At 40.2% G+C, this 17,641-nt stretch overlaps 2 protein-coding genes across 2 annotated transcripts in view; one reads left to right on the top strand and one right to left on the bottom strand.

The window, feature by feature from the left end:
- Nucleotides 1-1,229, top strand: part of CFAP69 (cilia and flagella associated protein 69) — a 28,378-nt gene extending 27,149 nt beyond the window's left edge. The window contains exon 23 of the mRNA XM_068405227.1: nt 1,053-1,229. Coding sequence (XP_068261328.1) covers nt 1,053-1,229 — 177 coding nt within the window. The remainder of the gene's footprint in view (nt 1-1,052) is intronic.
- Nucleotides 1,230-5,492: 4,263 nt separating this feature from the next.
- On the bottom strand, nt 5,493-6,599 carry FAM237B (family with sequence similarity 237 member B). The gene is made up of 2 exons (XM_068405562.1): nt 6,218-6,599; nt 5,493-5,518 (listed from the first exon to the last, which is right to left on the bottom strand). The coding sequence occupies exons 1-2, from the start codon at nt 6,597-6,599 to the stop codon at nt 5,493-5,495; spliced, it is 408 nt and encodes a 135-aa protein (XP_068261663.1).
- Between the last annotated feature and the right edge of the window lie 11,042 nt (nt 6,600-17,641).

Raw genomic sequence — 17,641 nt, 5'->3', positions numbered from 1 at the left:
ATCAGCAATATTTTGCAGAAAGTATCTGAAAAATTTAGATAGAAACATGAGTATTCTGGAAATTGTTAGTAGAGAGAAATACATTATTAGATTTTATTTTAAAGACTTGGACCTGAAGCCAAGATTATTCATTTCTTTTGACAGAGAGGATTTAACAAGAAAATATCTTCATGGTTCTATGATCAATATTTCAACAGCTGTAAACAACAACAAGGAAAAGGTTATTCCATTTTGCAGAATAAGTGTATGAAGGAAACAAACACAGCAATATCAGATAAAATTCCTTGGGTACATTGCTTAGAAGAATCACAAATTACAGATATGGCTGGCAGTTTTTTTCATGGAACAATCTTCTTCCCTCCTCTCTGCCAAACACCCTTAGTTAGGGAGAGATTAAAATTAAGCTAAGATGGTTGTTGCAGACCAGTTAAGGTCAAGTAATCAAACATGTGAGCCACATGCACTCAAAGAGTTGCATTGTTTGTTTTAGTAGGTCATGGTTAGAAGATAGAGATGTCACTCAGGGATTTTCGTTCAAAGACCTGAACCTATTCAGTATAAAGAGTAGTAATGAGGCTGGAAAGTGTATGTTTCTTTCAGTCTTGGAGTTTTCCTGGAGCAGTAGTTACAGGCAATTGCATTCTGAGAGAAACAGGGTCTGTTCCCTTTTTTTCCTTTGAAGTATTAATGTATAGTGAAATTCTGAGGACAAAAACTGTGGCTGATACTATATACAAATCCAAATTAACATTGCACAACAAACTTCTATTGTAATGAAGGCTTGATTTTCTTCTCTTCATAAGATCAGACATGAAGGCAGAAAATCAGAGTACATAAAGGTACCTGCTGAAAAACCACTCTGTCTTTTCCTTTGTATTGATGGGAACAATTTGTGAATTTGATATAAAGGATAGTTTGAGTGGGCCTCATCAACCTCAGCATGCATCTCCACCAGCTGAATAATATTTTTGAAAGACAGTTAATGATTTAACTCTCATCTCATTTTAAATGCTAACATGAATGTCAAGCAATGCATTTATTTTGTTTTTCAGATTGGATCTGGTCTCTTAGTAACTGTCGAAAGTATACCTCTTCAATTAACTGGAGGGCCACTGGCTGTTACAGACCTTGCTGCTAGAAAGCCCTCTGTTTGTGAAGGAGCCTTAAAAAAGATCAAAAGAGTTAAAACGTTGGACTCGGACAAGAAAGATTCGGTACCTGTAGAATAGATAGTGTTCTAAACAGTGCTTTTAATATTTTAGTTAACTGTATGTATATTTTAGATACAAGCTAAAATCTGTTTGTAATGCTTTGATGAATTGCATAGAGCATCTTGGCCATAAAATTATATTTTGTCTTAACTAATATAAACATGGGGATGATTTATTAATAAAGTACCCCATACAGTATGGTAGAAAGGTATGTTGAGTTTAATAATTTTGTGTGCTAGTGTCAGGTTACCCTGATCCACTATCAGTAGGTCCACTATTTACATTTCCATCTCTTGTTGACACATTCCACACACTGCAGTTCAAGTATCTCTTTCTTTAGCAGGGTGATGAACATTCACATGAACACATTCAGTTCTTTATTTTCCTGGATACTGTACCCACATGGTTTTTGTCCAAATCCATTTTGTTTCTTGAATTGCCACCTTTAGCGTCAGGACTTCTGACTCCTATTCTCTCAGTTTTCATCTAAGACAGAAGCTTGTCTGTGCCAACAGTTTCTCTGAGCCTGTTGGAGAGACATGCTGAAATGTCCTGCTCCCCATGGGTTTCTCACAGTTCTTTCACTGATGTTGCTGTTCTAATTATTCCTTGGGTTATTGCCCATATTGTATCCCACAAGAACTCATCCTCTTCCACCCTAGCACCTCTAGAATACCAACACAAACTTGTAAGCAGCAGACCTTTGTGTAGATGACTCAGTTTCTAAGCTATTGTCTCCTTTCCTAACTTCGGCAAAGCCAGGATTTGCTATATTACAATAAAGCAAGTTTCCCTGAGGCTGTTACTTCATTTTAAATCCAGTTGCTATCCAGTGCTATGGCATAAATTGCTGTGACATTGCAAGGGGTTTTGTGACGTACAAGCTCTGACATGTAGTCTGTCATTTTTGCCTGTAAGCAACATTTTGAGAAAAGTACAAGCTTTCACTTTGTTAAATGTCAACTTGAAAAATTGAAATAAATTTGAGCTAAACAGGTAGAATTTAGTTTCCAACTCCCTTTGTTACTTCCTGAAAGAGGGATGGAGAGGGAGGTGTATAAGCATTTCTTAAAAATATGTTTGTCCCTGTAACAAGGTATAGCAGTGATGGCATCAATAATAAAGGCAGATATTTTTGTTTCAAAATTGTCTACTTAAATTCTATAAAAAGAAGAAACCTAGGAAAATAATGAAGTAAAACAAAACAACCATATGAAATGCTGCTTAAACTTTAGAGAAATCTCCACGTATGTAGTTTCCAAAAATCAGAAGCATTTTCTTATGGGCAGGTCTGTTAAACATTACATTGTAGAGGAAGACAGTCATCTAGTACTTAAAGCTAGAGAAATTAAATCGAACTATGCTAATTTAATTGAATTTCTGTGCTGGCCATTTGCTAACTGATGATTTTTAAGTATAATCTGGCTTCATTATGACATTTTTTTCCCAAAATTAGCTGCAAAAAGTTTAAGTGTGTTTTATTAACCAAGCCTGCATGTGTATTTCTTGCCTGCCTGCAAGAAAGGTAAGCTAAGATATATAAAGATTATCTAACTAAAGTCCTCTGTGTCAAGTAAAGTCTTGCTCAGTTGTTTATGTTTATATTTCTTTGACAGCTCTTCAGCAGCTATGCTGCTTTATTACTGTTTAGAGAATGTGGAAGTTTATCTACAGACTGGGGCCACAAAAAGTAGCTCCATTGTCTTTTCACAATTAAAATGAAACAATAAATATTTGACTAGGAGAATAAAGACGGTGACAGAGTTTTTTTACATGCTTGCATGTATGTGTGGGTGACTCTTTACTACTGGCAGCAAGGCAAAGGCCCATTTTTTTCCAAAAATACCATGCAGGATTCATGTAAGTCCTTCCAATTTCTGAGCAAAAGGTACAGCAGTACAGTGTAGACAAGGTATGAAATAAAAGGTCTTTTAACTGGAAATCAGTTTATATTTATGCTTATGTAAAAACTTTCAATCCGGCACAAAGCGAGCCCCACAGCATTCCTCCCCCAACTGCATTGTGCTTCTGCTACAGACACCCTGACGTTGCAGGGAAGTAGCTGCAGATACTCTTTTAATTGTAATGAAGACTGGAGAAGGAAGGGGACAGCATTTCCCCAAATTATTACATTTATACTTTATAACTGAATACTAACATAAGGCTTCACAGCAGCATAGACAGCATTTGATTTTGCCAGTCAGCTGTGGACCAAGGTCTGGCTGTCAGGGGGAGAACCCAAGAAAACTGGACTTGCTGTTCCTGCTGTAACCCAGGGAGGGAGAGAGGGAGCGCTGAGTACTGGTGGAGGAAAAGATCATCCCATTCACTGTTAATCCCTCTTGTAGACACCCCAGGAGTAGCCAGCTGGCTTTCCATGGCTGCCATAGACAAAACAAGTATGTCCACTTGGAGTTTGTTTTGCTGCTGCTGCTTATTGTGCTGGTTCCTGTTGTTCACAGTCACCTACACCTTCAGCAGACACTGCAGGGTGACCGTAGCAATAGATTGTTCAAGCATTCGGGAGCCAATTATGGTAGATGATAAGCACCTTTGTCTCCTATAGAAAACTAATTAAAACAAAGACTTACAGTCTGAGGAAAGATAGAGCTTTCAAAACTACATAGGATACCTTGCCCTGGCATTCAATTAAAAGATCACTAATATAGGAAACATTACCTTTAAAATGTTATTATAGTTTTACACTTCTGTAAGTGATGAATAAAATTATTTGTAGGTATGAACAGGGGGAATTTATTTATCTGGTTTATGAGAGTTAAAACACTTCATTTGTTGCAAATGCAATACAGTACACAGCTTTATAAACTGGATATTGCTGGAGCAGATTAGACAGTGGCTCTCAAATAGCTGCTCATCATGATGGATCAATTCCTGAAACTGCTGGGTTTGGGCGTGTCATAACTCCCTCTATTTGCTCAAAAGAAAAGGTGTATTTAAACTTTTTTTTGTATCAAGAACTTACAGTGATATTCGTAAGAGAAATTTCTCACTACTTTTGTACTCTCTCCAGAATACTGTAAGAGACATATTTCACAAGATGCAGTTCAATACTGTATTTATCTAAATGAACATTTACAAATCTATGAGAATTGTTGTATATTTTACAAACTATATATGAGCTAGGCATGATGTGGGATGGATTTCTTGTTACTTATGAAGGTTTATATGCTGTTACTGTGTTTATATGCTGTTACAGTGTTACTGTACTGTTTCCTACAATAATTAAACCCAGTTGGGATCTCATAGAAGGCTAGAACACAACAGGGACTGAACAAGCTGCGTTGCCCAAGGAGTAAAGCAGAGAACAGTCAGCATCTCTGAGAGTTCCAATTTGTTCTCAGGCTTTCTGTGCTCAGGAGAAATGGATTAACTGAACGGTTAATCTCCCTGAATTATCTTACCTACCCATGCTGGATGGTTTCTTATAATGGCAGCAGTAGTCAAGCCAGTCTCTCACTCTTTCAGACCACTTGGTGCATGGGTCTCTTCTTAACTGTGGTGTTGCCTGCTATGACAGGGATGGACTGTATCACCTTATTTACCTGTATGAATGTGTAAATAAACAGCAGTCTTGTGTAAAGTACTGCTCTTAATGTAATATAGTAGTAGTTTTGCAAATCACATGTTAATAGACAAGAAAATGACTACTACTCAGACCTTGCTGCATAGAAAAATACTTTAATTAATCCATAGCCTAGACTAAGCAGTGATAAAACACAAAGTTTACACTGCACAGGACATTACAATGAGTGTAATTCTTCCCTTTAGCTTGATGTCACACTTTTCTGCAATTCTTAAAAGTAAAGTTGATTGTATGTGCAAGACACTGTATAAAATGTTTCTTGACATTTTCTCCATTGCCTAATGTATAAAAATATATTGGGTTTCCATCAAAATTAACTTTTAAAAAAGAGAATTATTGGAAAAGATGAGCCTCTACAAAAATACGACACTGGTTAAGACTTACAAGCTTACCTGAGAGAACAAAAGTGTTGACTCAAAACACAAAAGCATTCACACATGCAGTGGGAAAAAGGCAACCTTAGTAGATTGCAAGACAGGAAAGCAAAAGTGACAAAGTGGGAGCTTACGTACTTATCAGTTTATCAGTGATTAAGTACTTTATACAAAGAAAATAAAAAAAAAAGGTTGAACCATGCCAATGGATTTGTCTAAGCATCTACAGTATATGCTGTGCTTTTGTGCTCCTTCATTTTGATGTTGCCTTGCTGAGGTATCTTCATTTTCTCCCCTTTTGACCTAAAATGGGTTGGTGAAAGCGGACCCTGCAAGATTTGAAAGAAAGGTAGTTATTTTCCAAGCAATACGGTTAGGAATGCTAGGACTAAATTATCTCCATGTTCAGTCTGGCAACCTAAAACATCTGACTGGGTACATCAGAAAACAGTCTGTTGTGGAGGAGGAAGGAAGCACACAGATCTAGGATCGGTTAATAAGATGTAAAGCCAATCACCTATATGATCTCAGTTCAGACTCGTCCCAGACCGTGATGACCAGAATTTGACACCGTTTGATGATTCACAGTGACCATGAGATCACATTATGTGTCCATAGTTTTAAGGGGAAGAACAGAGTTCGAGGAGTCAGGGATTTGAGCTTCCCTTCTCAGAGAGGGATGATTCCCCAAAGCTGAGACTGAAGTCCAAATACCAGGAAACTTAGTATTGTAATGTCATTTATATGCAGTGATATACAGAGAATGCAGCATCCATTTCCACATGCTCCCACATGCATACCCGACATGTTTTACACTTTGTTAAATACGGAAATGTAGTACCCTAACTACTTTTGACTCATGTATTGAGAAAGTAGCTATCATTGAAAGATGAAAATGCTTTTGACAAGTAGAGACAGAAAACTAGAAATTACTATATTGAGTTGTCTGAACAATCAAGGATGAGGATGGAACAGTGGTTCAGTTTAATGTTAGTACATAAAAGACTAACACCATATCCCATAGTTACCTTCTAAAGTTCTATGTGAGTATGTGGAAGAATATTTGGGAGATACTAATTGTCTTCTGCCCATTCCGTGGGATCTTGAGAGCACACAGTCTACATACATATCCCAGAAGTTCTGGGCTAAATCATTGAAGAGTTCATTGTGCTTGGGCTTAGGGGATTCCTTTAGGAACATCATGAAGTCCCAGAGATCAGTGACCGTATCTGCTACCTTGAGTTTCTTCATTTCCACCAGCCCATGGGAAGACACCTCCCAGCACTGATGGTCAATCTGACCCAGGCTTGCAGGAGTTTCTTTTTGATAGTCTAGATTGGCATAAACCAAATTCAGTATCAATATACAGCCCAGCTGAAGATACCACCTTCGTTTCCATAGAAATTCCATACTCCAAGAAGATACCTGAAAGAAAGTGTATAAAATCACAGTCATTCTGCCATCATGTAGTTCATTCTCACATAACTTTCAAGGATACCCCAAGAGACAATTTATGCATATCTACAGAAAAATATTTCTGTTCAAACCATGGAATAAAGACCAGTCAATGAACCCTAACAATGCAGCTAGCTTTGCACCTAGAAATTGTTAATGCTGTTTAGAACACGAAAACCTGAAGCAGAAAGTTTGAAGTGATTGTAGCCTATGTCAGACTGCTCCCTGAGCTCAGGACTTCTTCCCTTAAACTTCTTCCCTTCCCTGTGCTTAGATCATCAGTAAAATCAAATTAACAGCAGATGCTTAAAGAATCCTAGTGGTATGCTATTTTAAATGATTGCAAACAAGTAACAGAGTTACAAATAGCCAGTCTTTCATGGCACAATTATTTCTAGCATATATGGAAAACAGAAACTATCTGAAGAACTGGAGATGGAAAGATCAATAACACAGGAGGCATAACGATAACTTCAAATGCTATGGAATGTAGAGGGAAAACTGCAGTTTTCCTATGATGCATATTCCATATGCTCAAAGCAGGTCTAGACAGAACATCACTAAAACACCTGATAATTTTTTTTCTCAGTCCTTCCTATCAAGATAAAGTGCAGTGGAAGAGAAGAGTAAACTTAAAGGGGAAAACAAACCAAAAGAAAGGACAAGTGAACACAGGAAGAAGTCTGAAGAAAAAGATCACAGTCAAGACTCTCAGGTAGTGCCCCTTATTTTGATGCCCTAAATCAATTCTATGTCAAATAGTTGGTGCCATGCTCATTCCCACCATTTCCAATTCAGAATGTAAAATCAGTTGCAAGATGATGTGAGGTTTTGTGCAGATACAAGGCAATGTTTTGGGCAACTGTGCAAATTTTACTGTGAACTTGGCCGGAATTGCAAGTGTGCTCTCCCACTCGGAATACCTTTGGGCACTGGCAATATGAAAAGTTAGTCTATGATGTCTTTGAAGTGTTAACACAGCAACATCCTCTCTGCAACTCCTAGAGATGCAATTAAAGAGAGGATAACCCACAGATAATACAACGTATTTGTGAACTGTCTGTAAGAAGACAGAGTTGAGGTGATGCCATGGAGTTCACAGCCATACCAAGCTGGGTCAGGAAACAGGACCTGTGGCCTCAGGGTTCAGGGATGATTTTTAGTTTGAATGTGCCATTAACACTGATGCAGTCATCTGAGGTCCCTAAACTCATGTATACCTTTTCTTCACCTTCAGGACTCAAGAGAATGAGACAGATAGATACCCCCCAACCTAACTCCTTTCTAAAACTTCACTTGCTAGCTACATTTCAGCAGGCAGCAGGATTACCTGCCTCAGCATCCCGAGAGCTTATGAATCTGCATTAAAGTTTCTCTTGGGTTGTTAGAAAACTGGCTCCAGCAAACAAGCAGGGCTGGAAATGCTTCTCTTCTCACCTCCACTTCACTAGGCACCAGCATTTAGAGGAAGGGCACACTGGCAAATTAGCTACAAAGTAGGAAAACAGCAGCGCAGAAGCCATCACCATTTTGAGTTGCTTTGATTTCATGTTTCAATCCAGCTAAAAACTAAAATGCTAAGGGTCCACTTGAACACCTCAAACAGGAGCAGAGACCACAACAAGCCTCACAGAGACTTTGAACTAATAACTCCTACTATTCAGTACAAGACAGATGGGTTTCACAAAGGCAATAACTAAAGAGCCACAGTAGAAGTTATACTTACAGTGTTTCTGTGATGAGATGGAAAACAGTAGCCTTGAAACAACAGTAGTCAGTCACTTGGAGAAAAAGAAAGAAATTCCTGAATGGGCTGCAAGTGCCCAGCAGCTGCTGGATGCTCTGAGGATGCCAGGCTTACACTGCACAGGGATGGCTCTGCCACTGGCAAAGCAACAGCAGCAGCAGCAGCATGAACTCACGTCAGTGGGAAAGACAGGAGGGAGCGGTGGCTGTGGCAGCCCCACCTCCTCCTGCAGCAGGCACTGAGTTTCAGCTGAGCCCTGGGCTGGGGTCCCACCTGGGCAGACTGTGTGAACATGGGTGGGTGTGTTTGGTGAGGGAAGGGGAGAGGCAGCGGCCTCTCAGAGGGACAACAATACAATGGATAGCATATCTTTCTCCAAATCAGTAAACACTCCCCATTTTATAAAGCCAGGTTTCCATCTCCAGTCCTATCTGCCCAGCAGAACATACACCCATCAAAGACAACATTTCAAAATAATCAAAAATGGATGTACAGCCCAGAATTTACAGGCACAATGTGCATCCACTATTCCAGTTCCCTTTTTGTAGAAACTCCCTGACTTGAGATTGATTTTAAACTAGTTTTTAAAATCTCCCATAACTTGGTTGCCAGGGTGTTTTTCAATGCCATTTTATTTGTACATCTCCTCCAGAGGCTGGCACCAGCACCGGAGTTCACATCCCACATCTTCCAGCCAGCAGCAGCCCAGCTGTGCCAGTGGTTAAAGACTTCTGTTCTGGTGTTTTGTTTCTGGCCAGCTGTTTTCCATGCTAAGGAACTATGCTCATGTTTAGAAGAGCTCCATTTCCTCTGAGAGAGAGAAGCTTATGAAAGAGCTTACTTAGATTTCTAACTATGTCTTCCATACATGTTCTTTATAATACACCAGTAGCGATGTCTCATCAGATACTGAAATGTAAGACCAAAAATAGAGAGAGATTCTTGTTCCAGCTGCTGTGGATTTTCCATGTGTCTACATGTTGTGGGTTAACAAAGCCAGACCCAGTACACTATATAAAATAACTTCTATATCCTGCTAGTAAAACAAGTTTAAAAACACCATTTAATTGACAAGGGTGTCAGAGACCCCAGAGCATTAAAATTTGTGAAAGGCCTTGAGATCCTTTGATGGAAGATGATCTATTAGTGCAAAGTCTGCTCCTAAGGGCAAACTTCTTTCCATAGATTTGCAATTCTGTTTCTCCCTCAGCCCTTGCAAGTCCACACTCAGCGAGCTGGATTTCTGGAATCTGTTCTATGTGTCTATGGTCCCTAACTCAGGACAGGTTGCCCAAAATTGAATTCTGGAAGGATGAGGATTATTACAGCTATCTCGTCTTACATAATTAAAGCTTAGATTTCTCAACACATACATTCAAATCACCTCTTAGATCACCAAGTAAAATGGATTGGGTCATATTCTGAAATGCAGATTATTTTTGAGAGAACTCCTCATACATTGCATACATGCTTTTTAAACATTCCAAGGAGACACTCGCTTTCAAGGAAGGTCATTGGACTCTCACCTTCAAAGGCACTGGAGTGTATTCAAAGTCTGTCAACTTTCAGCAGCCAACATCACTAAACTCAAAGCATTTTTGCAAATACATGAAATTCTGTGCTTCTTTCTAACCTGCTGCAGTTCGATGTCATTATAACTCTGTATGTAGCTGCCTCTCTTCATGTCATAAATTCCTACAGCTGGGGATATGCAACAATATCAGTTATGAAAAATGGCAATGCTATCAATCACGCCCCAGAAATGTTTCAGGATTCCTGTGCCCACTTCAGCACTAAAGGATTGCATCTGAAACACGTAAATCCTCTACTTCACTGGTGTCTCAGTGCAGCTCATCACTGTGCAAGGGAAGAGGAGTTCATAACTTGAAAACTACCTCATAAGGGATGTTCCAGCCCTTTTCCTATTGCATATAACAGAAAGAAGTTGTTTTACTTTCTTCTTACCTACCGAGGGCTGGAAGTCGCTCTCGCCAAGAGAAAAAGGCTGGAGTTCCTGTGGCCCAGTGACAGTGGTACCAGAGTGGTACTTAAAAAAAACAAGTGCTCCAAATGTCATCGGTCTGGTGACTGCCTCACAGACATTACAACTTTGTAAAGGCTGTTCGAAGGTTCACAGCAAATGTCAGGTATCTGAGGCACTGGCACAACTTGGGCTCCCCCACAGCTTCACGCCTTCTCTTTAAAGAAAAGACATGAAGTTTCAAAACGCTACTGATCAAAGCATAATTAAAATGCTGCATCTGGCACACAGTAGAAAATCACTTCACTCTGCAACACTGGGTCCATGTAGAAATCAAACCCTGCTGAACCTATGCACAAAACCAACAGCTCTCTTCAAGACCGTGTGCATAGTTTGACACCGGTAACTCTCCTGTATGAGAAGTTGCCTGAAGGAAAAGTCTGCTCTACAGCAGGAGAGGGCTGATGTAACTAAATTGCAGCTGCTCCTTTCTTGAATTTGAGTGTCACCCAACAGCTCAGGACTGTAATTTAAACTTTGTTTTTCTGTGCTGCACATTACCACATATGAAAAATAATGTACCTGGAATCGTAATGTCTGAAGCACTTAAACATGTAAAACTGATAACAGTCCCAGTTCCAGAGAACCTCCTCTCTCTAAAGGAAGCCATGGCTGATGAGAACATAGGACAAATATATAGTAAAACTGGGTCCGTCAGGGTTTCACAACATGCTTTGGTGGAGCACAGCACAACAGGAACAGCCTGTTCTTTCAAGTGAAAATGTAATAATTTCTGTTGTGAAAACAATATATACAGTACTTAAAGGCAAATACAAACCTGCCCTGAAATGACAACATTCAGAATAACTAGCTATCTTCTGGAAGCATTTCCAGCTAACCAACGCTGTTTCAAAATCTTGTTTCAAAAAAATAAACCACTTTTGAATCTACACAGCTATATCAAAGAAAATACCTGGAAAACTGGAATATAGTTAGCTTATCTCTGAACTCTTTGTATCACTGAAAGGAGCTAAAGCTGTATTAGATGTAATTAATCCTTGAAATTCTAAAGCAGCATTCATAACCAAGGAGATTAAAGCGTTAGGAAGGCTGTACAAGGAACCTACCTTTAAGAAAGCTCCTTCATATCATTAATCAAAATAGCTTTCAGTAAGTTTTCAAGATAAGAAAAGCTTTTCCTCTTTTTGTTTGCTTTATGCACTATCAAATTTATTAGTGTGATTAATCTCCCAGCGAAACAGCCAAAATTCCAAAGGCGTTTAAAGGCATGTAAAGAAGCAGGTAGCTGCACAACTGCTTGACCACTGCATCAATTCCTTCTTGTCATTTCATTCCCACTTAAAACATCTAGGTGCAGTAGCACAGGATACTGGTGCAAACACAGTGAGTTCGTTTGACTCCAACAGCCACTGGCAGCAGCCCTCAGTCCCTTTTCTTCATCCTACAGATTTATTTTTATCACGCTCCTCATGCTTTTCCTAATCTAGTTAATAAATCCACCATTTTTAATCTTAAAATGAGGTATTCCCAGAACACAACTATAGGAATCAAAATGCTAAGAAACAGATTTTTCTTAGGAAAATCCTTTCAAATAAAAAAGTCTCTTTTTAAAGTGCCACCTCATCAACAATGTTCTCTTAAGAATCTATTTATGTGAAAATTATTTGATAATATCTAAAAATTCACCTCCCTAAGTGGAAATGGTTCTGAAGGCTGACTTCCATATTTCATTTTCCTTTATGGTATTATGCATCTTTGTCATTCAAGCACTGAGGGATCATCACTGATGGGAGAATGCCACCTGGAACAAGGATGAGCCCATGAATTTAAATTGACAGAGATCAAAACTATTGGCAACTAATAATCCTGCAGGACGCTACATGAAGTTTGTAGCATGGAAGTGCCATGAAGAAAGACAACAATCATGTTTATTAGGTAAGTATTGTTATTACAATTTCTATTTCAGAACAGGTAAGGTCAAGGAAAGTCACGTACGTGAAAGCTACAGAAAAGCTTGGGTTGTAGGTGAAAGCACTTAAAACCAGACACCTTGTCCACGTACTTGGGAAGAAGATTTTTTTTCAGCTGGTAACTAAATATAAATGGGATTTAGAGAAAAATTGCGTTGTGTTCTCCATTCTGCAGTGGTTCAGGAAGAATTCCAAAGATGCAGCGTACATCTCCTGTAAACCCACAGACTCCAGCACAGCTGTTTACCATCCACACAGTAAGTTTATGAGATGTGATTAAAGACAAAAGTGGCTATTTCTGTGATTTTGAGTTTTTTAATTGATAACCAAAAGTAGACAAAATAAAATGTTTCCCTCAAAATTCTTCCAACATTGATAATTTTTCTACAGAATGAGTTTTGAACTGTTGTACTTCAGCTTATTCTTTTCATTATTGCAGTTGAGGTGCCTCCATCTAGTGGCACTTTACTGTACTGAAGAGTGTATCCTTGGCATTGGTTAAATCTCTTCTTTAATTTTTTTTTTAAATAAAACTGTAAAAGTAATACATCAATTTTTTAGAACATCTGGACCTCGGATATGTTGGTGTAGTTATTTCTTTCAATTACAAAGACCTCTATGCCAGCTTCCCAGCATTGCAATGAACAATTGTGTGCATGTTCAGAAAGTCAAGGAAAGAAAACTGACTTGCATTTTTTAATTATTTCAACTCTATTTTAAAATAAAGCTACGTTGCTAAAACATTTCAGCTTAATTTTTAAATATTTCCATCGAAGTTTTAGTTCTTTTCTACACTGAGAAAAACAGCACATGAAGTACAAATTTGAAAAAACTGCTGCTGGAAGCTTTAAAATTGTTGTGGAACGAGATTTTACGGCTTCTTCTTGTTAGAGTTGATGACAGCACAATACCTAGTGATATATATCATGAGAGAAAAGAAACAGAGTGGTAAAACCATGATTTGATGTAGCAGTACCCTTGTGATTTTCAAGCGATCATATACAAGTATTTGAAGTAGACAATGAGAACAGAAAGAGCAGGAACTGAAGCATTATTTAGCATGAAATTCAGAACATGCATTGACTACGTATAAATCAGTTGCAGAGTTTTAAAAGACTGTCAGCCTTTTGTATGACTGAATTACAGCTATCTCTGTGACCACACATCTGCACCCTCTTACATAAACAGGATTCACTGAAGATAAAGAATTGAGTCACCCTCTGCATCACTGATTAGCAGCGTCTGAAGTAAAGAAATAACAGAGTGATGTTCTACAATCAGGCTCGGCAGTGAAGTGCTCACAACCCTGTTACTTAAGTTCAAGTACGGCACACCCACTAGTGACTAAACAGCCAACACAAATCCAAAGAAAAAGATGATGATAGAATCAGTGCTGCCCCGGCAAAACAGAGTGTCTCTTCAGGTGACCAGATACATTTCTGAAGCAAAGTATTTAGAAAATAAGCTATCTAAATGGTTAGATGAGCTGGAAGAGAAGGGCAGGGAGCAGAGTGAAGCCCCCATAATTCAAGGGGAAACAGTTAGCAGCCTGCTACACCACTTAGGCACACACAGGTCTATGGGGCCGGATGGGATCCACCCAAGGGTACTGAGAGAGCTGGCGGAAGTTCTCACCAAGCCACTTTCCATCATTTATCAGCAGTCCTGGCTAACCGGGGAGGTCCCAATTGACTGGAAGTTAGCAAATGTGACGCCCATCTACAAGAAGGGCTGGAAGGAAGATCCGTGGAACTACAGGCCTGTCAGTCTAACCTTGGTGCCAGGGAAGGTTATGGAGCAGATCATCTTGAGTGCCATCATGCGGCACATACAGGACAACCAGGCAATCAGGCTCAGTCAGCATGGGTTTATGAAAGGCAAGTCCTGCTTGACTAACCTGATCTCCTTCTATGACAAGATGACCAGCTTACTGGGTGAGGGAAAGGCTGTGGATGTTGTGTACTTAGACTTTAGTAAAGCCTTTGACACCATTTCCCACAGCATTCTCCTTGGAGAAACCATCTGCTTATGGCTTGGATGGGTGTATGCTTCACTGGGTAAAAAACTGGCTGGATGGCCGAGCCCAAAGAGTTGTGGTAAATGGAGTTAAATCCAGTTGTCGGCCAGTCACAAGTGGTGTTCCCCAGGGCTTAGTATTGGGGCCAGTTCTCTTTAATATCTTTATTAATGATCTGGACAAGGGGATCGAGTGCACCCTCAGTAAGTTCGCAGAAGACACCAAATTGGGCGGGAGTGTTGATCTGCTTGAGGGTAGGAAGGCTCTGCAGAGGGATCTGGGCAGGCTGGATTGATAGGCAGAGGCCAGCTGAATGAGGTTCAACAAGGCAAATTGTCAGGTCCTGCACTTGGGTCACAACAACCCCATGCAAGGCTTGGGGAAGAGTGGCTGAAAAGCTGCCTGGTGAAAAAGGACCTGGGGGTGTTGGTCAACAGCCGGCTCAATATGAGCCAGCAATGTGCCCAGGTGGCCAAGAGGGCCAACAGCACCCTGCCTTGTATCAGAAATAGTGTGGCCAGCAGGACTAGGGAAGTGATCGTCCCCCCGTACTCGGCACTGGTGAGGCCACACCTTGAATACAGTGTTCAGATTTGGGCCCCTCACTACAAGAAAGACATTGAGGTGCTGGAGCGAGTCCAAAGAAGGGCAACGAAGCTGGTGAAGGGTCTAAAGCACAAGTCTGATGAGGAGAAGCTGAGGGAACTGGGGTTGTTTAGCCTGGAGAAAAGGAGGCTCAGGGGAGACCTTATCGCTCTCTACAACTACCTGAAAGGAGGTTGTAGCGAGGTGGGTGTTAGTCTCTTCTCCCAAGTAACAAGTGATAGGATGAGAGGAAACGGCCTCAAGTCATGCCAGGGGAGGTTTAGATTGGATATCAGGAAAAATTCTTCACTGAAAGGGTTGTCAAGCATTGGAACAGGCTGCCCAGGGAAGTGGTGGAGTCATCATCCCTGGTGGTATTTAAAAGATGTGTCAATGTGGTGCTTAGGGACATGGTTTAGTGGTGGACTTGGCAGTGCTAGGTTAATAGTTGGATCTGATGATCTTAAAAGTCCTTTCCAACCAAAATGATTCTATGATTCTATAAATATCCTCAAACTTTAGAGTTTTAAATTATTCAGTATCAGTAATTTTTAGCATCACGTATGTGTGATCATGTACTTCCTGGTATAAAAGGTTCCAGAAAATGCACAATGGCACATTTCAAATGAAATGTTACTTAATTCCCTCCTGGCATGAGCTTGGTGGCATGAGCTTGCTCAGTGCTGAAATAAATCTAGTGTTATGTCAACTCACAATATACATAGGAGACCAGTTTTTCTTTATGTCCTTTTTGAGGCTGAGTTGTGGATTGATTACATGAGTTGAACTAACATTAGTTAGTAGCTCTGCTGGCATCTCTGGACCAGTCTACACATGAACCTGTTGTTGGATTTGACCTCCTGCTGTATGTTAAGGAAGTTCAGCATAAAGAATATAAGGCTTTGCTATGTCGGCAAGCTACAGACGCTGTCGCCCTCAACAGTCGTAACCATTCAACAGTGCTGAATTCAAACAGTGAGCATTGCAAAAGCAGAACAAAGCATGAAAACATGGGTAATTTAATATATACTTGTATTGGTACCTGAAAAGAGCTCAGGGCCTATGACTTGATCCTTGAAGAACTTTGCTGATAACCTTCTTGCCATCTGCAACTTCCCTGTGCCTTCTTGGTCTCACTTAAAAGTTCTTTGGCTTATCTCCTTTCTTCCATTTTCTACATAATGCCAACATCATGTGCTTCACTGAAGTCACAGTAGCACAATCTAACTTTTGCATATGTAAGGACTTGTGAACCTTGCCTGCTATTCAGATTGGAGTGACAAGTCCTTCCCATATTATGAACCATAAATCTGGACAAAATGTTTTGCTATTTGTAGTACGAATTTGGCATGGTAACACAGAACAGAAAGGTCCTCCTGAATGATAGGGCCTAGTTCCCTGATGCTAAGAAAGCTCTGTTGTACAATCGCCTCATAAATGTATCAAGCACCATATTAAATACAGGTATATTTTCGCTCCCACTAATTCCACAGAAAAGCTGTTTCAGAATTTGATTTATAGTGTACAAAATAAAGCAAAATTACAGCAAACATAAAGACCAAACGATAATACACAGAGGAATCTAATTATGTAACTGCTATTTTGCACATATTTTGTAAATCCAGCTTCCAAATCTGGTGCCCTAGGCCATGAAGCATCTAAGAAACAAAACTAACAAACAACTAACAAAACCAAATTTACATTCTTAAAATGGCACTGGACAACACATGTTGTGGTACCTCCTGAATATTACTTAAATGTTCTGTTGGGCCATTTAGCACGTATCTGGCACACCACAGTTTTCTAAATTGTTTTTTTACTATGTAACAGATAAAATCCGTTGCTGGATTTATTTTTAGTATTACATTACTGTAAATGGTAATGATTCTCCTCAGGTAGCTAACAAACTGCAACTGAGAATGCATGACCTTGTGGAAAGGCTGTAAGAAGGAACAGAAGAATATTTACTTTTTCATGAGGATTTGTGCTTTAAAAAAAAAAACACCACTGAAAATATGCTCATACTGTCTGAAAAATACATACCTACAAAGCAGACTTGTGAAAGAACTAACTTGCGAGGCATTTTTTCACTAATTTTACCCTTCTGACCTTACCAATGTCACGATTTTCAAAATAATTTCTCATTTGTGACCATTTAAGAAATGCAAAGCACTATAAGCCTTATTAAAGCCATGTACTTTCAACACGGTCATCATTATCCTGAAAATTAACCTCGTTGAAAGGCCAGGTCACCATTTCTTGAGGGAGAGCACATCAGCAGTATGACTAACAGGCTTTAAAGGGTCCAGCTGCATGGGCAGAGCCAACAGTAGAAGCTGTATCTAACTGGCATACAGCTTCCAGGCAGAACACGCTGCTGGAGATTGCTGATCTTGCCCGAAACCTCGCAGCTCCGGCAGCCGGGGCCCTGCTCTCCCCTCAGGCGCCCCTGCTCACACCTCTGCCCGAAACGCCCTAGCGCCTCTCGGCCTGAGATGCTTTGGGCGACGGGGAGGACTGGAACGAGGAGCTGACACGTTGCAGCACACCAGGCCCGCCCTTTGCCGTGCCGCCGGCCCCGCGGGACCGGAATACTGCCTTGCCCAGCCGCCGCGGGACAACTGCGAGTGGCGGCCACGGGCCCGCGCGGCCGCGGGCGGGCGGTGCCGCGCATGC

This window comes from Nyctibius grandis, chromosome 7 (assembly GCF_013368605.1).
Source record: "Nyctibius grandis isolate bNycGra1 chromosome 7, bNycGra1.pri, whole genome shotgun sequence".
NCBI classification, from domain to species: Eukaryota; Metazoa; Chordata; class Aves; order Nyctibiiformes; family Nyctibiidae; genus Nyctibius; species Nyctibius grandis.
This window is presented reverse-complemented; position numbering and strand designations above follow the sequence as displayed.

What these genes read in the sequence shown, in the direction of transcription:
- FAM237B (XM_068405562.1), bottom strand. Translation starts at nt 6,599, where the DNA reads ATGGAATTTCTATGGAAACGAAGGTGGTATCTTCAGCTGGGCTGTATA. An exon ending in CTCACATAGAACTTTAGAAG is followed by an intron (nt 5,519 to 6,217) that starts GTAACTATGGGA and finishes CAAATCTTGCAG; the next exon opens with GGTCCGCTTTCACCAACCCA.